Raw genomic sequence first — 24,472 nt, forward strand, 5'->3', positions numbered from 1 at the left:
AAACAAGCGTTGTTCTGTTCAAATGTTAATTATACAGAAAAATGTCAAACAGCACCATTACATCAATTTAGCAATCAAATATGCGTATAGGGTGCTAAAGCAAGTCGACGGCGTTTCGGTCCCCCTAAAGGATCATGGGGACCATCATCAGGACAAAACAATAATTGCCTTTATCGCTAAACCTCGAAAAAATACCTGAAAGGAAAAGAAAGGAAAATACATACTTTAAGAACAGAGCACTAGTTAGTTCAGAACAAGTGACTCTTTGTGTAATGTGCATTCAATCGTTACCATGGTGAAGGTGTTACAGGGTTACCACTAGAGGCCAGTGAAAAAGCGGTAGCAACGCGGTGGAGTAAAGGATTCAGAACCGCGGGCTGAAGGTCAAAGTGAAGCCGGCTAGTCGGCGTTCTGTGCCTAGGCTGAATGTTGGTGCCTATTGCGGTAGTGCATTTTGGACCTCGACAGTGGACGTAGTCTACGTTCAGGTCCGCGAGCTGTTGGTCGAAGTGGGCGTTGTGATTATTGGTGCCTAATGCGATGGTGCTCAATTGAAGTCGGCGGTAGGACGTGGAATGGGTAGAATTACGTGCCTATATCGCTACTGAGTAACGAGTTAATGAACTCAGTAGGCTTACCGAGGCAGCGTATGAAAAATAACTGGCCGTATGGATAAGAATTATAGCCCGGACCAGCAGCCCTACATGAGGAAAGTAATCTGTCGATTAACAATCGATTAAAAAGTGATTAATACCTGAGTTACAATGCGGAACTCGTGACATGCACTAATTCTTACCCAACTAGGACGTGGGTTGCCGCGTTACTCAATCGTAACCGGGCGACGCCAGAGTAAGCCTGTTAAAACAGAAGGGTATTTAGGAACCTTAATTGCAGCGTTCCAACCAAGGAGCGGTATCCTAAACTGCTGGCTTACTCACCGTTATGGACGGTCTTGGAAGTCTTCCCTGGCGTGCTGGTGCAATCGAACCAGGAAGTGAAAAAAGGGGCGGGTGGGCGGTGATTGGTCATTGCAAATGAGGCTTAAGGCATGAACATAAACGAGGGGTGCATATTGTGGTGGCCATCTTGAGTGATTCGTATTTACAGTGATGTTACATGCAAGGTGCAATTTACTAAAGCATCGGACAATACATTTCAAAGAATATATTTAAAAGGATTTTGGATCAGGAAGATGCTTTGCCCAGAGTCTCTAAAGCATCAATGTGGGGGATTCAGGTTGAAGCAGTCCATTCCTCCTGCAGGTTCAAACCAGAGTTCAGACTGTCTGTCTTCGGAATCCATTTCAATTCTTCTCTGTTAAGCATACGGGTTAGGTAGCCTCCTCTGGGTGGTATGATGATTTGTGTAATCACAGTCCATCGGATCTCGTTTTCAGTATGCCCTTTGTCCAAAAAATGATCAACCAAAGGTGAGTTCAGTGTTTTGCACCTAATGCGACTGCGATGTTGGGATACTCGCAGCTTGATTTTCTGTTTTGTCTGGCCAACATATATAAGATTGCACGGACAAAAGATTGCATAGATGAGGTTACAGCTGTTGCAGTTGGTAAAGGTGCGCAGTTCATTTTTTACATTTTTAAATACAAATTCTTTACCATCAATTGAAAAATCACATACCACACAAGAACCACATTTGGAATGACCACGTAGAGGGGGTAATGACCAATGATCATGGAGTGTGGTATTTTTGCCAATTGTGGGTGGTAAAGCTGCCCTCACCAGTTGATCCTTGAGATTTTTGCTTTTTTTGAAAGCAAAGAGGGGGGCTTCCCAATTGAGGGGACCTGAGTTCAGAATGTGCCAGTTCTTTATTATACATTGTTTTACACAATTGGATATGGTGGAAAAGGTGGTTACACATACTGTTTTTTCAATGGTTTCTTTGGGTTTGGGTTCCAGGAGAGTGTCTCGAGGGCAGTACCAGGCTCTTTTCATAGAGTTTTTGATCAGGCGTCTAGGGTAGCCTCTAGTCCTAAGTTTCTCAGAAAGGGTGCTAGCCTCAGTAAAGTAATCCTCTTTCTTAAAACAATTTCTTCTTAGTCTGAGGAATTTGAGTATGGTAGACTATCCCTTAGTGCCCTAGGAGGACAGCTGTTGTAACTAAGGAGAGTATTTCTTTCCGTTGGTTTACGGAAGCTGGGATGTATAAAGAATCCCATTGTGGTGTTGGATGGTCAGATCTAAGAAGGGAATGCTATCTTTGTTGTGGGACAAGGTGAACGTGAGGCCATTGCAATTGTTGTTCAACCGGTGCATTAGCCCTGGCAAATCCTCAGTAGAACCATCCCAGATTATAAAGATGTCGTCTATGTAGCGCTTCCAGGTGTGTATACCCTGATGGAATGGGTTACTGCTAGACAGAATGATATTGGTTTCCAGCCAGTCCATATACAGGATCGCCAGGGTGGGGGCAAAAATAGCCCCCAAGAAAGTGCCACGCACCTGTTGGTAGTACTGTGAGTCCTAAAGAAAGAAGTTTTGGGTGAGGCAAATCTCCAGGAGTTGTATTATGAATAGGGTGGGCACCCTATGGGGAGGTGTCCTGGTGTTCAGTATGCTTTCCATTACAAGTAGGGAGTCTTTCTGGGGAATATCTGTGTATAGAGACTCTACGTCTAATGTGCATAGAGTCTCATACTCAGGATTAAAAGAGTAGTTTTCAATAAAATTAATCATGTGCATGCTGTCTCTAATGTAGCATTCAGTTATAGGCACAAAGTCCTTCAGGAAGAAGTTAACATAATGGCTTAGTGGTTCTAGCACTGAACCACAACCAGACAGTATCGGTCTACCCGGGGGGGTTATCCACCCTTTTATGGATTTTGGGCAATGTGTACAAAACGGGAGTTCTTGGGTTGGTAACGTTTAAGAAATTATACTCATGTTTGCTTAAGAAGCCATTCTCCAAGGCTTCCATTGTGATGACTTAAATAAGCTTTTGAATATCTTTAGTGGGGTTACAAGGCAATCTGCAATAATGGTCAGTGTTGGATACCTGACGTTGGAGCTCATTTTTATAGTTCTCAATATCTTGCAGAACTATCCCACCACCTTTATCCGCTGATTTAATAATCAACTTGGTGTTATTTTTGAGGGAGCTGATTGCTGACTTTTCTTCCAACGAGATGTTGTAGGGTATGAAGAGATGGGATTTCTCCATATTAGAAATTTCCTTAAGAATAACCTTTTCAAAAGTAATGATTTATTTTGGAATCATATTAGATGTGGGCCTGAAGGTTGATGGTGGTCGGAATGGAGTCGCAACAATTTTTGGTTCTGAAGGATTAAGTTCAAAATATGAACGTAGTCTCAATTTACGGAAAAAGCCAAGCAATTCAGATTGGAGGTTCAGAAAATTCGGGTAGGTGGTTGGGACAAAGGATAAACCTTTGCTAAGGAAAGATAACTCCTGAGTGGAAAGTATATGGTTAGAAATATTAAAAATGGGGATAGTGCTTGGATTGATATTATCTGTTACCACTGGTAAAATTTCTGTCTGGTCTGGCGCTCTCCTGGAGGGTTGTGCCATCTTTGTTGTTGTTTGACCCTCCCCTTCTTTTGGGGTTCGGGATTGCCTCTGGATAAAAAAGGAGTCTGATTGCGTGTAGGTCCACTGCCACCCTCACCAGGATCTGAACTGTCAGATGAGTCTGCTGAGGAGTCGGTAAAACCTACCACAGTGTTTCTTTTATTGAAGCGTCCCCAGGGTCTTGGGGTTTGTTGGTGCTGGTAGAAGTTATGATTTGTATAAAAATCCTTTTGTAAATAACGATAAGTACGTTCAAGGGTGAAAATTTTAATGTCTTTCTTAACCTTATTTGATTTTTTATTTTGTTCGATAAGGTGGAATTCAAAGACTGTTTTCTCAATTTTCTCAAGTAAGGCCTTCGTGTCAGTAATCGTTTTGTCATCAGTTATTTGTGTCTCTAAGTCTTTGATGATGTTCTCAAGTTTTTTAAGTTCCTCGCCTGCAGTTTCTATGCCTAGGACTAACCAATGCCTAGAGCAGGTGGTACCGATACTGCTAAAGCCTGTTATGTACTTGGGATTGTCAGTAAAGACACCAGGGATGTTCCTGACTTTTAGGCCAAGTGGAATAGTGTTGGATTTGAGATATTGGGTAAGCATTAGGGTCATAAGTTCTAATCTAGCATGCTTCTTTTTTTGTTTTTCAAGTTCCTCAGAAAGGCTGGTACTACTTGTGGCATTGGTTTCCTCTTGGTCAGTGAACAGGGATGGTCCTGCACAGATTTTATTAATATATTCAAGTGAATATAGAGGAGCTGTGTCAGACATTACAGTGAGAGAGGGAAAAGAGTGATGAGCAGAGGGAGACCGCTTGTGCACAGGTAGGGAGGCCAGTGACCACTTAAGAGAAGTGGAAGGAAGGACAAAGCCCTTGCAATCAGCCAATTGCACACAATATATTGATAACAACAAGGGGCCCCAATTCAGTCAGCAGGGGACCTCGGGGAACATACTCATTTAAACAACAGTGGTCCCATGCATATTCGAATTTAAAACCAATAAACATAGACGGAGTCAAATCTATATTTAGAATGATATGTCCAGCTGGACAGAGGTCCTTCAAGTTTTACTTGATAAACAATGTTTCAGAATAACACAAAGATACCTTCCACAAGAACCCTGTGTGGTACACAAGCCTGTGCCCAACACTTGCGGGGTGTTTACAGTTGGTGGAAAGTTAGACGGGTTTTACTGCAAACAAGCGTTGTTCTGTTCACATGTTAATTATACAGAAAAATGTCAAACAGCACCATTACATCAATTTAGCAATCAAATATGCGTATAGGGTGCTAAAGCAAGTCAACTGCGTTTCGGTCCCCCTAAACGATCATGGGGACCATCATCAGGACAAAACAATAATTGCCTTTATCGCTAAACCTCAAAAAATGCCTGAAAGGAAAAGAAAGGAAAATTCATACTTTAAGAACAGAGCACTAGTTAGTTCGGAACAAGTGACTCTTTGTGTAATGTGCATTCAATCGTTACCATGGTGAAGGTGTTACAGGGTTACCACGAGAGGCCAGTGAAAAAGTGGTAGCAACGCAGTGGAGTAAAGGATTCAGAACCGCGGGCTGAAGGTCGAAGTGAATCCGGCTAGTCGGCGTTCTGTGCCTAGGCTGAATGTTGGTGCCTATTGCGGTAGTGCATTTTGGACCTCGACAGTGGACGTAGTCTAGGTTCAGGTCCGCGAGCTGTTGGTCGCAGTGGGCGTTGTGATTATTGGTGCCTAATGCGATGGTGCTCAATTGAAGTCGGCGGTAGGACGTGGAATGGGTAGAATTACGTAGCTATATCGCGACTGGGTGACGAGTTAATGAACTTAGTAGGCTTACCGAGGCAGCGTATGAATAATAACTGGCCGTATGGATAAGAATTATAGCCCGGACCAGCAGCCCTATATGAGGAAAGTAATCTGTCGATTAACAATCGATTAACAAGTGATTAATACCTGAGTTACAATGCGGAACTCGTGACATGCACTAATTCTTACCCAATTAGGACGTGGGTTGCCTCGTTACTCAATCGTAACCGGGCGACGCCAGAGTAAGCCTGTTAAAACAGAAGGGGATTTAGGAACCTTAATTGCAGCGTTCCGACCAAGGAGCGGTATCCTAAACTGCTGGCTTACTCACCGTTATGGACGGTCTTGGAAGTCTTCCCTGGCGTGCTTGTGCGATCGAACCAGGAAGTGAAAAAGGGGCAGGTGGGCGGTTATTGGTCATTGCAAGTGAGGCTTTAGGCATGAACATAAACGAGGGGTGCATATTGTGGTGGCCATCTTGAGTGATTTGTATTTTTAGTATGCACCCCTCGTTTATGTTCATGTCTTAAGCCTCACTTGCAATGACCAATCACCGCCCACCCGCCCCTTTTTCACTTCCTGGTTCGATCGCACAAGCACGCCAGGGAAGACTTCCAAGACCGTCCATAACGGTGAGTAAGCCAGCAGTTTAGGATACCGCTCCTTGGTCGGAACGCTGCAATAAGGTTCCTAAATCCCCTTCTGTTTTAACAGGCTTACTCTGGTGTCGCCTGGTTACGATTGAGTAACAAGGCAACCCACGTCCTAATTGGGTAAGAATTAGTGCATGTCACGAGTTCCGCATTGTAACTCAGGTATTAATCACTTGTTAATCGATTGTTAATCGACAGATTACTTTCCTCATATAGGGCTGCTGGTCCGGGCTATAATACTTATCCATACGGCCAGTTATTATTCATACGCTGCCTCGGTAAGCCTACTGAGTTCATTAACTCGTCACCCAGTCGCGATATAGGCACGTAATTTTACCCATTCCACGTCCTACCGCCGACTTCAATTGAGCACCATCGCATTAGGCACCAATAATCACAACGCCCACTTCGACCAACAGCTCGCGGACCTGAACCTAGACTACGTCCACTGTCGAGGTCCAAAATGCACTACCGCAATAGGCACCAACATTCAGCCTAGGCACAGAACGCCGACTAGCCGGCTTCACTTCGACCCCCAGCCCGCGGTTCTGAATCCTTTACTCCACCGCGTTGCTACCACTTTTTCACTGGCCTCTCGTGGTAACCCTGTAACACCTTCACCATGGTAACGATTGAATGCACATTACACAAAGAGTCACTTGTTCCGAACTAACTAGTGCTCTGTTCTTAAAGTATGTATTTTCCTTTCTTTTCCTTTCAGGCATTTTTTGAGGTTTAGCGATAAAGGCAATTATTGTTTTGTCCTGATGATGGTCCCCATGATCCTTTAGGGGGACCGAAACGCCGTCGACTTGCTTTAGCACCCTATACGCATATTTGATTGCTAAATTGATGTAATGGTGCTGTTTGACATTTTTCTGTATAATTAACATTTGAACAGAACAATGCTTGTTTGCCTTAAAACCCGTCTAACTTTCCCCCAACTGTAAACACCCCGCAAGTGTTGGGCACAGGCTTGTGTACCTCTCCATTGGCTGCCAATAGGGAAAAGAATTTTGTTCAAACTTCTCTTAATCACCTTTAGGGCATTCCACCAACGTGGCCCAACCTATTTACGAAACGGGTTTAAAAGATACTATCCAGCGCGTTGTCTGAGATCTGCAAGCCAGAACTTACTTACTCCACCTCATTTCAAGCTGGCCACAAAGGGTGGCAAATCCCTCTTTGTACTGGGAACTAAAGCCTGGAACAAACTTCCTCCTTTCTTGCGGTCTTTTTCCCAAGAAGCCCCGTTCAGGAAGGCACTGAAAACTTGGATTTTCTCTTTTCCTGACGCCATGTGCAGGACCTTAGTGTAATGTGTGTGCAGAAATCAGGACATCCTTTTCCCTTTTCAACTCCTCCATCTGAGTTGTGTGAGCGGCAAGATACTCCTTGGAGTGGAAGTTGCGCGGTAGAAATGTCCCCTTACATTACATTACATTACACAGGGTTCTTGTGGAAGGTATCTTTGTGTTATTCTGAAACATTGTTTATCAAGTAAAACTTGAAGGACCTCTGTCCGGCTGGACATGTCATTCTAAATATAGATTTGATTCCGTCTATGTTTATTGGTTTTAAATTTGAATATGCATGGGACCACTGTTGTTTAAATGAGTATGTTCCCCGAGGTCCCCTGCTGACTGAATTGGGGCCCCTTGTTGTTATCAATATATTGTGCGCAATCGGCTGATTGCAAGGGCTTTGTCCTTCCTTCCACTTCTCCTAAGTGGTCACTGGCCTCCCTACCTGTGCACGAGCGGTCTCCCTCTGCTCATCACTCTTTTCCCTCTCTCACTGTAATGTCTGACACAGCTCCTCTATATTCACTTGAATATATTAATAAAATCTGTGCAGGACCATCCCTGTTCACTGACCAAGAGGAAACCAATGCCACAAGTAGTACCAGCCTTTCTGAGGAACTTGAAAAACAAAAAAAGAAGCATGCTAGACTAGAACTTATGACCCTAATGCTTACCCAATATCTCAAATCCAACACTATTCCACTTGGCCTACAAGTCAGGAACATCCCTGGTGTCTTTACTGACAATCCCAAGTACATAACAGGCTTTAGCAGTATCGGTACCACCTGCTCTAGGCATTGGTTAGTCCTAGGCATAGAAACTGCAGGCGAGGAACTTAAAAAACTTGAGAACATCATCAAAGACTTAGGGAAACAAATAACTGATGACAAAACGATTACTGACACAAAGGCCTTACTTGAGATAATTGAGAAAACAGTCTTTGTATTCCACCGTATCAAACAAAATAAAAAATCAAATAAGGTTAAGAAAGACATTAAACTTTTCACCCTTGAACGTACTTATCCTTATTTACAAAAGGATTTTTATAAATCGTAACTTCTACCAGCACCAACAAACCCCAAGACCCTGGGGACGCTTCAATAAAAGAAACACTGTGGTAGGTTTTACAGACTCCTCAGCAGACTCATCTGACAGTTCAGATCCTGGTGAGGTTGGCAATGGGCCTACATGCAACCAGACTCCTTTTTTATCCAGAGGCAATCCCGAACCCCAAAAGAAAGGGAGGGTCAAACAACAACAAAGATGGCACAACCCTCCAGGAGAGCGCCAGACCAGACAGAAATTTTACCAGTGGTAACAGATAATATCAATCCAAGCACTAGCCCCATTTTTAATATTTCTAACCATATACTTTCCACTCAGGAGTTATCTATCCTTAGCAAAGGTTTATCCTTTGTCCCAACCACCTACCCGAATTTTCTGAACCTCCAATCTGAATTGCTTGGCTTTTTCCGTAAATTGAGACTACGTTCATATTTTGAATTTAATCCTTCAGAACCAAAAATTGTTGCGACTCCATTCCGACCACCATCAACCTTCTCGTCCACATCTAATATGATTCCAAAAGAAATCATTACTTTTGAAAAGGTTATTCTTAAGGAAATTTCTAATATGGAGAAATCCCATCTCTTCATACCCTACAACATCTCGTTGGAAGAAAAGTCAACAATCAGCTCCCTCAAAAATAACACCAAGTTGATTATTAAATCAGCGGATAAAGGTGGTGGGATAGTTCTGCAAGATATTGAGAACTATAAAAATTAGCTCCAATGTCAGGTATCGAACACTGACCATTATTGCAGATTGCCTTGTAACCCCACTAAAGATATTCAAAAGCGTATTAAAGTCATCACAATGGAAGCCTTGGAGAATGGCTTCTTAAGCAAACATGAGTATAATTTCTTAAACGTTACCAACCCAAGAACTCCCGTTTTGTACACATTGCCCAAAATCCATAAAAGGGTGGATAACCCCCCGGGTAGACCGATACTGTCTGGTTGTGGTTCAGTGCTAGAACCACTAGGCCATTATGTTAACATCTTCCTGAAGGACTTTGTGCCTATAACTGAATGCTACATTAGAGACAGCATGAACATGATTAATTTTATTGAAAACTACTCTTTTAATCCTGAGTATGAGACTCTATGCACATTAGACGTAGAGTCTCTATACACAAATATTCCCCAGAAAGACTCCCTACTTGTAATGGAAAGTATACTAAACACCAGGACACGTCCCCATAGGGTGCCCACCCTATTCATAATACAACTCCTGGAGATTTACCTCACCCAAAACTTCTTTCTTTATGACTCACAGTACTACCAACAGGTGCGTGGCACTTCCATGGGGGCTATTTTTGCCCCCACCCTGGCGATCCTGTATATGGACAGGCTGGAAACCAATACCATTCTGTCTAGCAGTAACCCATTCCATCAGGGTATACACACCTGGAAGCGCTACATAGACGACATCTTTGTAATCTGGGGTGGCTCTACTGAGGATTTGCCAGCGCTAATGCACTGGTTGAACAACAATTGCAATAGCCTCACGTTCACCTTGTCCCACAACAAAGATAGCATTCCCTCCTTAGATCTGACCATCCAACACCATGATGGGATTCTTTATACGTCCCTGTTCCGTAAACCAATGGAAAGAAATACTCTCCTTAGTTACAACAGCTGTCATCCTAGGGCACTAAGGGATAGTCTACCGTACTCACAATTCCTCAGACTAAGAAGAAATTGTTTTAAGAAAGAGGATTACTTTACTGAGGCTAGCACCCTTTCTGAGAAATTTAGGACTAGAGGCTACCCTAAACGCCTGATCAAAAACTCTTTGAAAAGAGCCTGGTACTGCCCTCGAGACACTCTCCTGGAACCCAAACCCAAAGAAACCATTGAAAAAACAGTATCTGTAACCACCTTTTCCACCATATCCAATCGTGTAAAACAATGTATAAAAAAGAACTGGCACATTCTGAACTCAGGTCCCCTCAATTGGGAAACCCCCCTCTTTACTTTCAAGAAAAGCAAAAATCTCAAGGATCAACTGGTGAGGGCAGCTTTACCATCCACAATTGGCAAAAATACCACACTCCATGATCATTGGTCATTACCCCCTCTACGTGGTCATTCCAAATGTGGTTCTTGTGTGGTATGTGATTTTTCAATTGACGGTAAAGAATTTGTATTTAAAAATGTAAAAAATGAACTGCGCACCTTTGCCAACTGCAACAGCTGTAACCTCATCTATGCAATCTTTTGTTCATGCAATCTTATATATGTTGGCCAGACAAAACAGAAAATCAAGCTGCGAGTATCCCACATCGCAGTCGCATTAGGTGCAAAACACTGAACTCACCTTTGGTTGATCATTTTTTGGACAAAGGGCATACTGAAAACGAGATCCGATGGACTGTGATTACACAAATCATCATACCACCCAGAGGAGGCGACCTAACCCGTATGCTTAACAGAGAAGAATTGAAATAGATTCTGAAGACAGACAGTCTGAACTCTGGTTTGGACCTGCAGGAGGAATGGACTGCTTTAACCTGAATCCCCACATTAATGCTTTAGAGACTCTAGGCAAAGCATCTACCTGAGCCAAAATCCTTTAAAATATATTCTTTGAAATGTATTGTTCGATGCTTTAGTAAATTGTCACCTTGCATGTAACATCACTGTAAATACGAATCACTAAAGATGGCCACCACAATATGCACCCCTCGTTTATGTTCATGCCTTAAGCCTCACTTGCAATGACCAATCACCGCCCACCCGCCCCTTTTTCACTTCCTGGTTCGATCGCACAAGCAGGCCAGGGAAGACTTCCAAGACCGTCCATGACGGTGAGTAAGCCAGCAGTTTAGGATACCACTCCTTGGTCGGAACGCTGCAATTAAGGTTCCTAACTCCCCTTCTGTTTTAACAGGCTTACTCTGGCGTTGCCCGGTTACGATTGAGTAACGAGGCAACCCACGTCCTAATTGGGTAAGAATTAGTGCATGTCACGAGTTCCGCATTGTAACTCAGGTATTAATCACTTGTTAATCGATTGTTAATCGACAGATTACTTTCCTCATATAGGGCTGCGGGTCCGGGCTATAATTCTTATCCATACAGCCAGTTATTATTCATACGCTGCCTCGGTAAGCCTACTGAGTTCATTAACTCGTCACCCAGTCGCGATATAGGCACGTAATTCTACCCATTCCACGTCCTACCGCCGACTTTCAATTGAGCACCATCGCATTAGGCACCAATAATCACAACGCCCACTTCGACCAACAGCTCGCGGACCTGAACCTAGACTACGTCCACTGTCGAGGTCCAAAATGCACTACCGCAATAGGCACCAACATTCAGCCTAGGCACAGAACGCCGAATAGCCGGCTTAACTTCGACCTTCAGCCCGCGGTTCTGAATCCTTTACTCCACCGCGTTGCTACCACTTTTTCACTGGCCTCTTGTGGTAACCCTGTAACACCTTCACCATGGTAACGATTGAATGCACATTACACAAAGAGTCACTTGTTCCGAACTAACTAGTGCTCTGTTCTTAAAGTATGTATTTTCCTTTCTTTTCCTTTCAGGCATTTTTTGAGGTTTAGCGATAAAGGCAATTATTGTTTCGTCCTGATGATGGTCCCCATGATCCTTTAGGGGGACCGAAACGCCGTCGACTTGCTTTAGCACCCTATACGCATATTTGATTGCTAAATTGATGTAATGGTGCTGTTTGACATTTTTCTGTATAATTAACATTTGAACAGAACAACGCTTATTTGCCTTAAAACCCGTCTAACTTTCCACCAACTTTAAACACCCCGCAAGTGTTGGGCACAGGCTTGTGTACCACACAGGGTTCTTGTGGAAGGTATCTTTGTGTTATTCTGAAACATTGTTTATCAAGTAAAACTTGAAGGACCTCTGTCCGGCTGGACATGTCATTCTAAATATAGATTTGATTCTGTCTATGTTTATTGGTTTTAAATTTGAATATGCATGGGACCACTGTTATTTAAATGAGTATGTTCCCGAGGTCCCCTGCTGACTGAATTGGGGCCCCTTGTTGTTATCAATATATTGTGCGCAATCGGCTGATTGCAAGGACTTTGTCCTTCCTTCCACTTCTCCTAAGTGGTCACTGGCCTCCCTACCTGTGCACGAGCGGTCTCCCTCTGCTCATCACTCTTTTCCCTCTCTCACTGTAATGTCTGACACAGCTCCTCTATATTCACTTGAATATATTAATAAAATCTGTGCAGGACCATCCCTGTTCACTGACCAAGAGGAAACAAATGCCACAAGTAGTACCAGCCTTTCTGAGGAACTTGAAAAACAAAAAAAGAAGCATGCTAGACTAGAACTTATGACCCTAATGCTTACCCAATATCTCAAAAGCAACACTATTCCACTTGGCCTACAAGTCAGGAACATCCCTGGTGTCTTTACTGACACTCCCAAGTACATAACAGGCTTTAGCAGTATCGGTACCACCCGCTCTAGGCATTGGTTAGTCCTAGGCATAGAAACTGCAGGCGAGGAACTTAAAAAACTTGAGAACATCATCAAAGACTTATGGAAACAAATAACTGATGACAAAACGATTACTGACACAAAGGCCTTACTTGAGAAAATTGAGAAAACAGTCTTTGAATTCCACTGTATCAAACAAAATAAAAAATCAAATAAGGTTAAGAAAGACATTAAAATGTTCACCCTTGAACATACTTATCCTTATTTACAAAAGGATTTGTATACAAATCGTAACTTCTACCAGCACCAACAAACCCCAATACCCTGGGGACGCTTCAATAAAAGAAACACTGTGGTACGTTTTACAGACTCCTCAGCAGACACATCTGACAGTTCAGATCCTGGTGAGGGTGGCAGTGGACCTACATGCAACCAGACTCCTTTTTTATCCAGAGGCAATCCCGAACCCCAAAAGGAAGTGAGGGTCAAACAACAACAAAGATGGCACAACCCTCCAGGAGAGCGCCAGACCAGACAGAAATTTTACCAGTGGTAACAGATAATATCAATCCAAGCACTATCCCCATTTTTAATATTTCTAACCATATACTTTCCACTCAGAAGTTATCTATCCTTAGCAAAGGTTTATCCTTTGTCCCAACCACCTACCCGAATTTTCTGAACCTCCAATCTGAATTGCTTGGCTTTTTCCGTAAATTGAGACTACGTTCATATTTTGAATTTAATCCTTCAGAACCAAAAATTGTTGCGACTCCATTCCGACCACCATCAACCTTCTCGCCCACATCTAATATGATTCCAAAAGAAATCATTACTTTTGAAAAGGTTATTCTTAAGGAAATTTCTAATATGGAGAAATCCCATCTCTTCATACCCTACAACATCTCGTTGGAAGAAAAGTCAACAATCAGCTCCCTCAAAAATAACACCAAGTTGATTATTAAATCAGCGGATAAAGGTGGTGGGATAGTTCTGCAAGATATTGAGAACTATAAAAATTAGCTCCAACGTCAGGTATCCAACACTGACCATTATTGCAGATTGCCTTGTAACCCCACTAAAGATATTCAAAAGCGTATTAAAGTCATCACAAGGGAAGCCTTGGAGAATGGCTTCTTAAGCAAACATGAGTATAATTTCTTAAACGTTACCAACCCAAGAACTCCTGTTTTGTACACATTGCCCAAAATCCATAAAAGGGTGGGTAACCCCCTGGGTAGACCGATACTGTCTGGTTGTGGTTCAGTGCTAGAACCACTAGGCCATTATGTTAACTTCTTCCTGAAGGACTTTGTGCCTATAACTGAATGCTACATTAGAGACAGCATGCACATGATTAATTTTATTGAAAACTACTCTTTTAATCCTGAGTATGAGACTCTATGCACATTAGACGTAGAGTCTCTATACACAAATATTCCCCAGAAAGACTCCCTACTTGTAATGGAAAGCATACTAAACACCAGGACACGTCCCCATAGGGTGCCCACCCTATTCATAATACAACTCCTGGAGATTTGCCTCACCCAAATCTTTTTTCTTTATGACTCACAGTACTACCAACAGGTGCGTGGCACTTCCATGGGGGCTATTTTTGCCCCCACCCTGGCGATCCTGTATATGGACAGGCTGGAAACCAATACCATTCTGTCTAGCAGTAACCCATTCCATCAGGGTATACACACCTGGAAGCGCTACATAGGCGACATCTTTGTAATCTGGGGTGGCTCTACTGAGGATTTGCCAGCGCTAATGCACTGGTTGAACAACAATTGCAATAGCCTCACGTTCACCTTGTCCCACAACAAAGATAGCATTCCCTTCTTAGATCTGACCATCCAACACCATGATGGGATTCTTTATACGTCCCTGTTCCGTAAACCAATGGAAAGAAATACTCTCCTTAGTTACAACAGCCGTCATCCTAGGGCACTAAGGGATAGTCTACCGTACTCACAAGTCCTCAGACTAAGAAGAAATAGTTTTAAGAAAGAGGATTACTTTACTGAGGCTAGCACCCTTTCTGAGAAACTTAGGACTAGAGGCTACCCTAGACGCCTGATCAAAAACTCTTTGAAAAGAGCCTGGTACTGCCCTCGAGACACTCTCCTGGAACCCAAACCCAAAGAAACCATTGAAAAAACAGTATCTGTAACCACCTTTTCCACCATATCCAATCGTGTAAAACAATGTATAAAAAAGAACTGGCACATTCTGAACTCAGGTCCCCTCAATTGGGAAACCCCCCTCTTTGCTTTCAAGAAAAGCAAAAATCTCAAGGATCAACTGGTGAGGGCAGCTTTACCATCCACAATTGGCAAAAATACCACACTCCATGATCATTGGTCATTACCTCCTCTACGTGGTCATTCCAAATGTGGTTCTTGTGTGGTATGGATTTTTCAATTGACGGTAAAGAATTTGTATTTAAAAATGTAAAAAATGAACTGCGCACCTTTGCCAACTGCAACAGCTGTAACCTCATCTATGCAATCTTTTGTCCATGCAATCTTATATATGTTGGCCAGACAAAACAGAAAATCAAGATGCGAGTATCCCAACATCGCAGTCGCATTAGGTGCAAAACACTGAACTCACCTTTGGTTGATCATTTTTTGGACAAAGGGCATACTGAAAACGAGATCCGATGGACTGTGATTACACAAATCATCATACCACCCAGAGGAGGCGACCTAACCCGTATGCTTAACAGAGAAGAATTGAAATAGATTCTGAAGACAGACAGTCTGAACTCTGGTTTGAACCTGCAGGAGGAATGGACTGCTTTAACCTGAATCCCCACATTGATGCTTCAGAGACTCTGGGCAAAGCATCTACCTGAGCCAAAATCGATTAAAATATATTCTTTGAAATGTATTGTCCGATGCTTTAGTAAATTGTCACCTTGCATGTAGCATCACTGTAAATATCGATCACTCAAGATGGCCACCACAATATGCACCCCTCGTTTATGTTCATGCCTTAAGCCTCACTTGCAATGATCAATCACCGCCCACCCGCCCCTTTTTCACTTCCTGGTTCGATCGCACAAGCAGGCCAGGGAAGACTTCCAACACCGTCCATAACGGTGAGTAAGCCAGCAGTTTAGGATACCGCTCCTTGGTCGGAACGCTGCAATTAAGGTTCCTAACTCCCCTTCTGTTTTACCAGGCTTACTCTGGCGTCGCCCGGTTACGATTGAGTAACGCGGCAACCCACGTCCTAATTGGGTAAGAATTAGTGCATGTCACGAGTTCCGCATTGTAACTCAGGTATTAATCACTTGTTAATCGATTGTTAATCGACAGATTACTTTCCTCATATAGGGCTGCTGGTCCGGGCTATAATTCTTATCCATACGGCCAGTTATTATTCATACGCTGCCTCGGTAAGCCTACTGAGTTCATTAACTCGTCACCCAGTCGCGATATAGGCACGTAATTCTACCCATTCCACGTCCTACCGCTGACTTTCAATTGAGCACCATCGCATTAGGCACCAATAATCACAACGCCCACTTCGACCAACAGCTCGCGGACCTGAACCTAGACTACGTCCACTGTCGAGGTCCAAAATGCACTACCGCAATAGGCACCAACATTCAGCCTTGGCACAGAACGCCGACTAGCCGGCTTCACTTCGACCTTCAGCCCGCGGTTCTGAATCCTTTACTCCACCGCGTTGCTACCACTTTTTCACTGGCCTCTCGTGGTAACCCTGTAACACCTTCACCATGGGAACGATTGAATGCACATTACACAAAGAGTCACTTGTTCCGAACTAACTAGTGCTCTGTTCTTAAAGTATGTATTTTCCTTTCTTTTCCTTTCAGGCATTTTTTGAGGTTTAGCGATAAAGGCAATTATTGTTTTGTCCTGATGATGGTCCCCATGATCCTTTAGGGGGACCGAAACGCCGTCGACTTGCTTTAGCACCCTATACGCATATTTGATTGCTAAATTGATGTAATGGTGCTGTTTGACATTTTTCTGTATAATTAACATTTGAACAGAACAACGCTTGTTTGCCTTAAAACCCGTCTAAATTTCCACCAACTGTAAACACCCCGCAAGTGTTGGGCACAGGCTCTTGCACCACACAAGGTTCTTGTGGAAGGTATCTTTGTGTTATTCTGAAACATTGTTTATCAAGTAAAACTTGAAGGACCTCTGTCCGGCTGGACATGTCATTCTAAATATAGATTTGATTCCGTCTATGTTTATTGGTTTTAAATTTGAATATGCATGGGACCACTGTTGTTTACATTACATTTGGGGCACACACTAGGTCCTGTTTTTCTGAAACATGGTTGATATAGTTGCTAAGCAGCCCATGCCACTGTTATGGTCTGATTACTTCATTCCCTTTCTGGTCCCTTATGAGAATGCGCCCAGAAGTATTGCATCAATCTCTGGGTTGCCAGCTAGTCAATGGGCCAAAGTTACTCCTTAAGCTTTCTGTGGCTCCCTGGCTAATAGCCACCCTAGTTTGGTCAGATGTACCTATATAGCAGATGCACCAGTAAATACTTGAATCTATGGAGCACTAGATCAAATTGCTCCCTTAGAAAAACAGATCTTATATAGGAAATGATTGTCGGCTGACTGGTTTAATGAGGACATATTAGTTCTGAAAAAGAAGTGCAAGTGTCTAGAGCGTCTCTAGCACAGAGAGTATGACCCTGCCTGGCAAAGGTATTATCAGGCAGTAAAAAATGTTTTTACATTGTTGCCTTAAAAAGTCTCACTGTGATTACCACGCCAATAAAATACAGTTGGGCCAAAACTCTTCTTGCAAGTTATTAGTGGTTGTGAAGTCACTATTATCCTTAGCTTCAGTCGCAGCTACGATCACCCCAACAAAGGATGCGTGCAATCTTTTGGTGCAGTTCTTCCTGGAAGAGGTAGCTAATATATACAACTCTTTTCCTGCAGGTGATAGAGACGCCTCCTGCTTGAACATTTGGTTTAACTGGTCAAAGGATAGCACTATGATGCTCGGTTTCAGGCCCATCTAAACTGAAGTGCTGACCACAATATATTGCTCAGTGAAGTCAGGTTCTTCAATAGATCTAGCTTCTCCATCCATTCAGGAACGAGAACTAGAGATGATCCACCCAGTTTTAGGTGAACTGATCAACAACTTCCTGACCTCTGGTATTCTGTGGTGGTTCGCCTTCTGAAAAAAAGTCATTTTGGATCCCACCAAGCTGGAAAATTATCATCATGTTACGTTAATACCACTATTCTCCAATATCATGTAGAAAGCTGTGAACAAGCAGTTATCTAACTTTATTGAGAGCCACAACCTATCACACAGGTCTCAATTTGGATTCTGCCTTCTCATACAGCACAGTCAGGCTTACTGTTGGTGAGTCAATTCACCAGATCTTGGATGCTGCCAACTGTGTGGCACTGTTGATGTTGGATCCCAGTGCCGCATTCAACACTGTGTCCCGCAATATCTTGTTATAGAGAGTCTGAAACTGTGGGGTGGGTTGTAAAGCACAGCTATGGTTTGCTTCTTTTTGCAAAGGCGCACCTTTCAGGTGCTACAGAAGCCCTACCAGTCGAAGGTGCTCCCACTGAAGCAAGGGGTGCCGCAGGGCTCCACTTTGAGTCCAACCCTGTTCAGTGTTTAATGTATATGTGCAACCATTGGCCTACATAATTGAAAGCTATGGGTTCTAAATGGGATCATATGAAGATGATATACAACTCATCATTATGCTGTCAAAAAACTCCACTCATATAGCTGCGTCCTTATGCCTCTGCTTAGCAGAAGTGGCTAAATGGCTGGAATTAAATTGTCTTAAGCTTAACGCTTGAAAGACAAAGGTTCTGACCCTGGGCAACCATTCAAGCATCTGTTCAACTGCATGGTGGCGTAAGGAACTGGGTCCAGTACCCAACTCCAAGGCCAGGTCAGGAATCTCTGCATTTGGGTAGGCGAAAAATTGTCTTTTGACAACTAAATTATTTCAGTGGCAGGAAAATTATTCTGACTTCTTAAAATACTGTGCTTCTTTCCTGATGCAGCAAGAAAGATAGTAGTTCAGGCCTTGATAGTGTCAAGACATGACTACTGTAATGTCCTATATCTTGGAGTGAAACAGTTTCTTCGAGTTTCACGTCCAGGGTCAGAGGACGATACCTCACTGCATGACCAACCAACCAGTATTTTTGTTACAAAGAGAATTTGAATTTAAGACTACCTGAGGAGTGCGGGATCCACAACCTATTTGATTTGTTCCTTTATTGGCTCCCTGTGAAACAGAGATCCTCATTAGAAGCCTTGTGTTACTGTTACAAAGCTGTGAATAAAAAGGTCCACAGTATTTGCCACTGTTTGTCAGAACTTCTGTACAGCTGAGAAACCTTAAATCAGCAGGGGAGATGCTCGTAACTGTTCCCAGATTGAAGAACGTACATATGGACAGGAGTTTGTTTGGCTACCTGGCACCTAAATTGTTGGATGCTCTGCCATTAGCGGTTCATCAGGGCCAGTCGGAAGACCTGTTTAGGAAAAAACGTAAAACCTATTTCTTTAACTCAGGATGTAGGGGTGTTTAGAACTGCATTGAGGCTGGTGGTCACCCGTACCTAGGGCTGGTACACCTCAAATGAGGTAGCTATGCACTTTAGAATTTGCAATATTTTTATTATTATTATTAATATTATTATTATAATTATTGTTATTATAATTAATATTATTAGTGCTGCACTGCAAAACACATATTCAGTGTGTAGCATTCTTTTGTTTTTTTAGGTATAGAAATCTGTACTGGAAAGATTTGGTTCCTGCAAAAATCCTATGCTAGAGAGTGCACGCTTGCCTCTGCGAGTATGGGCGTCATGCAAGGCAGCCTTTCAGTGTGGCAGTTCAGCAGAAGCATTGCATCTAGCAGACGTGGCACTGTGCTGTGTGTCCCCACTTGATCAACACACAATATCCAGTTTCTGCGCTAAGTGAAAAATGTGTGAATCTGCCCTATCACGTACCTTTGTCAAACCAGGACAGTTATTATAATAGTTTCCTCTGCATTAACCAATTCAACTATAATGAGGGAGTTGCCACCTTCCATCCAGTCATATTTGTCTTATTGCTGCATCCATCTATCCATCCATCCAATATCCATCCACCGATCCATTCATCCATCTAATCCCCAACCCTCCCACCCACCCATCCATCCACCCACCCACCCACCCACCCAGCCACTCACTCACCCAGCCACTCACTCATCCATCCTTCCACCCACCCACCCACCCTATCCATCCATCCACCCATTCATCCATGTGATATAGTTGACAAACAGAGTAGGTGCAGTAAAACAAAAAAAGTTAAATTTTATTCAAATGTCTTCAAACGTTGCGGAATCTCTTTTAACCATGTATTTTTCTTGTCGTGTGTTTCCTAATTCAGTGTTAACGATATTGCAGCTGTGGGGCCAGAAAGTTTCTACGCCACAAATGATCATTATTTTGTGAATACTCTTGGAAGACTTGCGGAGGTGTACCTCAATATTCCCCTGGAGAACATTGTCTATTACAGTCCCAATGAAGTGAAAGAAGTAGCAAGTGGTCTTAATTTTGCTAACGGAATTACCATGTCACATGACAAGAAGTACGTATTTTACTAACTTGATTTTTTCAGATTAATATTTCTTTACGTGTAGCTAAGTTTAATGTGGCTGTTAAAAATATTTAGCAGAAAAATGTATGTTGCACATTGATATATTCCTAAGCATATAAAAATTTAACTGTACTGTGGGTAGCACTCATAGATATGTATTGACACATTTTACCAAGTTGTAGAGGGGATGAAAGTGATAATACATGCCTGTTTACTATTTCTGATGAGATCACATTTGTTTGCAGATTTCTACTGCACGAACCAGACACGAGGCTTTACAACAAAACCAAAGCATGTTACACATTTCTAGGCACAGGGAGATTAAGTGATTTGCCCAAAATCACAAGATGTTGAGCAAAGTTGGCATTTTGAACATGGGGGCATGTTATCAAGGGGGTTTATCTCCGCTTTTTTGGCTTTAAAATCCAAGAAAGCGGAGATAAAATTATCTCCCTATTACCCAGCTGTCACTAACACCAGTTAGCGACAGCTAGTAGGAGATAGCGACCATCTTGAGCCCCACTTTGCATGTCAGTGATATTTATCACTAATGATATACAAAGTGGGCGTGCCAAGATGTTAGCGACTGAAAACAGTCGCTAACATCGCTATCGCTATCGCATCAACATCGCTATCGCCTATTACCAACTTTTGGAGATATTCGCGCTAAGCTGCGCAGTTCTTAGCCATGTTATCCAATGGGAGGTGGATAACATGGCTAAAAGCATTAGCTCGGCATGAATATCGCGGACTTTTCAGCAATATTCATGCATTTGCGATAAACCTTGGTAATACCAAGGTTTATTTGCGGTAAAAATCGCCGCAGCTCAGCGGTACATTTTTGTCTCTAACCAAGCAATAGCGATAATTATCGCTATTGCTTGGTAATATGCCCCATGGTTCCCCAGTTCCAAAGGCGATCGCGGTTGCCAATAGGTGATGCCTCCTCCCCTTCACAAGAAGATATCACAGGAAGTGACCTTACCATTCTATCTCTCTTTTTCACATCATGAGGGAGACGGCCCTCAGAAGAAGTAACGGCTAACTGCTAAAACAGGTTTCTGCAAGAGTAGCTTGTGAGGTACTGGCATTTCTACAGCAGCTACCTGTGAGTAGATCACCTGTGTGCAGCCAAGCCCACCTAAGTGGAAGCTGTTCCTTAGTTTAATTAATATATGTATCTCAAAATTGAAAAACATGTATTAAAGACGTAAATGTGTATATTTTCCGCACTCATATACTTAGATGCGGGTGTCGGGGAGACATTATTAAAAACGTTATCTTGTTGTCAGTGGCTTTACTGCTATTGCTGTCGTATTATCCTGATGCATTCCAAATGGACTAAGCCTTTATCACAATACTTTTAGCAAACTTGCCTGATGCACCGAGGAAATCACTGCTAGGAAATCTTGCATGGTGTGGCCACTAATGTGATCTTGCCTGAAGTCATCACTATTACCAAACTAATAATATTAGTAGCTCGGTAGGATTTTTTTGAACATAAGTAGCTCTTATCACAAAAAAAGGTTGGAGACCCCTGTCCTAAAAAATCAAAATGTTTTAACCTCCTTCTCCACTTCCTGCTTCCCTCTTGTATGTTGTTAGATGTTCACCACACAGGCACATCATGTCTTACCTTTCTACCATGAAACAGGCTTCATTGCAGGGGATAAGCTCCGATCTCTGAGAAGGAAAAGTAGGGCATTATAATTAAGGCTGTCATTGTAGATTCTTTGCTGTGCTGACTGGACTGACAGACTTATTTTTACTTAAGGGATCGACCCAGCAAGCCACAAGGATAGACATCCTGCCAGAATCAGTTGTTTTCAAACTTAGAACATGCTCCTGCCTTTACTTTTGGCAAAATTGTAATTCCCGCTTGGCCGCCATATCAGTACTTGCCCTGACACACTGGGATCTTTCTCGAAGCTCATTGGGATCATTGGTTATTTTTTCTGTTTGCCACCTGGCTGTCTAGGTCAAACAGGATAAACTGCATTTTCAGAGTCTGTTCAATTCAATTCAATTCAATTTAAATCTTTATTCGGCACTTAGAAAGGCACCATAAAAGCACATGCACAATAAATACACATGTTAAAAACAGATTTAAAAGTGAGTTAAAAATAAAGATAGGCTAAAAATGCATTTCATGAACGAAGGGGTTAGAGGGAATTTCCTAACGTGGGGCTCTATTTAAATAGCATTAGAGTCAATTATTTCTCTTGTGTTCCTTAACCGCATTGCAACCCTGATAAAACTTACAGTAGAAAACAACGTATGACCATCTGAGGCTTCCTGAAGAAACCTCAAGGCCATTTTGCTTGTCTAAGTTTGGTTTCTTTCAGGATCCCTACTAAAAACTTAAATTTTTGGGACAGAATAAAAGGGGCATAACAGAACAAAGTGAAGGGTATCCTGCGGAGACCTAAAGTCGCAGCCGCAGGTACCCTTCGCATCCACTGTGAGAGTGAACCCAGAGGGAACAGCAAGTAGATGATGCAGCATGTTTAGTCTGAATCGAGTCATATAGAATCGATCCTGGGCGTTGTGCATCACAGTGAGGTATGGTTCCATTCCTTGTTTCTTTGTTAATAAACAATAAGATACAACAGTAGGCTTACATCTTTCCACCTCAGCCCTAGTCATAATTGTACATTCTGAAAAAAGTTTTTTAACCATTGTTTTGTTCTGTCCGGTTAAGGATTCTGGGTCTGTAATTTTTTTTTTACAGCCAATTGCCTCCATGGAGTCCTTTACATACATCAGCCATGGTATGTGACCCCCTCTGTCACGTTTCAAACAGTCTTTTAAAATTTGTCTTGTAAGGTCCGCTTCTGGATTAATCCAGATTTTAATCCAAGCAAGGAAAGGTTTAATTTTAATACGGTCTTCAATGTAGGGCTCCCCTACTTCCTCATGAATGATGAAGGCCGAGGTGCTCTGCGGCAATTTCAAGATTCTTCTAAGGAAGTTATTTTCTTCCACCTGTATCTGCTGCGATTTTTTGTCTATAAAGCCCCATACTTCTGCTCCGTAGGTGACCTTAGCGCAGCATATCGATCTGTACAGGTTTAGCATTTGCTCTGGGGACCATCTGCCAAGTCTTCTCCCGTACCCCATGATGGCCCCTAATGACGCCGCCAGTTTCGCTGCATGTTTATCCACCAGGGGGTTAAAATTCAGTTGATCGTCAAACAATACACCAAGGTACGAGAAAGTATTAACCTGTCCAATCTTGTGTGACCCAATTTTATAAGTAAATTTCCCTTTTTCTTTAACTTCTGCTGAAATGACGTAAGATTTTTCCAGGTTTGTTGATAAATTGAGTTTAGCCATAAAGTCGACAAAACCATCGATCAGCTTTTGTAGCCCCAGTGGGGTTCTGGCTAACAATACCGCGTCGTCGGCATAGAGTAATACTGGCACCGCTCGATGTCCAATTTGGGGTGAGTCCACATGCAATTTGGTTAGGTCTTTGTCCAGGAGGTTAATATACATAGAGAACAGGAAGGGCGCTAGAATGCAGCCCTGCCTCACTCCACTGGTGCATAAAAAGGGCTCAGTCCTGCTTCCCTCTTGATTGTATCTCACTGTTGCCGAAGTATTCCAGTGTAAAATTTTTAGGACATCTACCAGTGGTTGATCCACTCCTAAGTTTAATAATAGACTCCAGAGTTTTTCTCTATTTACACGGTCAAAGGCCGCTGAGAGGTCCATGAACCCCATGTATATAGCCCCCCTGCCAGCGATGGTGTATTTAGCTGTCAGGAGGTACAGGTTCAAGCATTGATCAGTGGTAGATCTGCCCTCCCTAAACCCATATTGGATATCTGTCAAGACCTGGTTCTCCACCGCCCATTCCTGCAAGCGATGTAAAATAACACGGCCCAATACCTTGGCCGTCACATCTATGAGGGATATGGGGCGATAACATTGGGGGTCATCACGATTCCCTTTTTTATAAATCGGGGCTATGGTTGCCGTCGACCAAGAACGAGGTAGTCCTGCCACC

At 42.8% G+C, this 24,472-nt stretch overlaps 1 protein-coding gene across 1 annotated transcript in view; it reads left to right on the top strand.

The window, feature by feature from the left end:
- The window catches only part of LOC147689045 (serum paraoxonase/arylesterase 2-like), an 856,840-nt gene that overhangs the window by 707,935 nt on the left and 124,433 nt on the right, over positions 1 to 24,472 (top strand). The window contains exon 7 of the mRNA XM_086941933.1: positions 20,251 to 20,451. Coding sequence (XP_086798059.1) covers positions 20,251 to 20,451 — 201 coding nt within the window. The remainder of the gene's footprint in view (positions 1 to 20,250; positions 20,452 to 24,472) is intronic.

The sequence above is a fragment of the Lissotriton vulgaris genome, chromosome 10, assembly GCF_964263255.1.
Source record: "Lissotriton vulgaris chromosome 10, aLisVul1.2, whole genome shotgun sequence".
NCBI classification, from domain to species: domain Eukaryota; kingdom Metazoa; phylum Chordata; class Amphibia; order Caudata; family Salamandridae; genus Lissotriton; species Lissotriton vulgaris.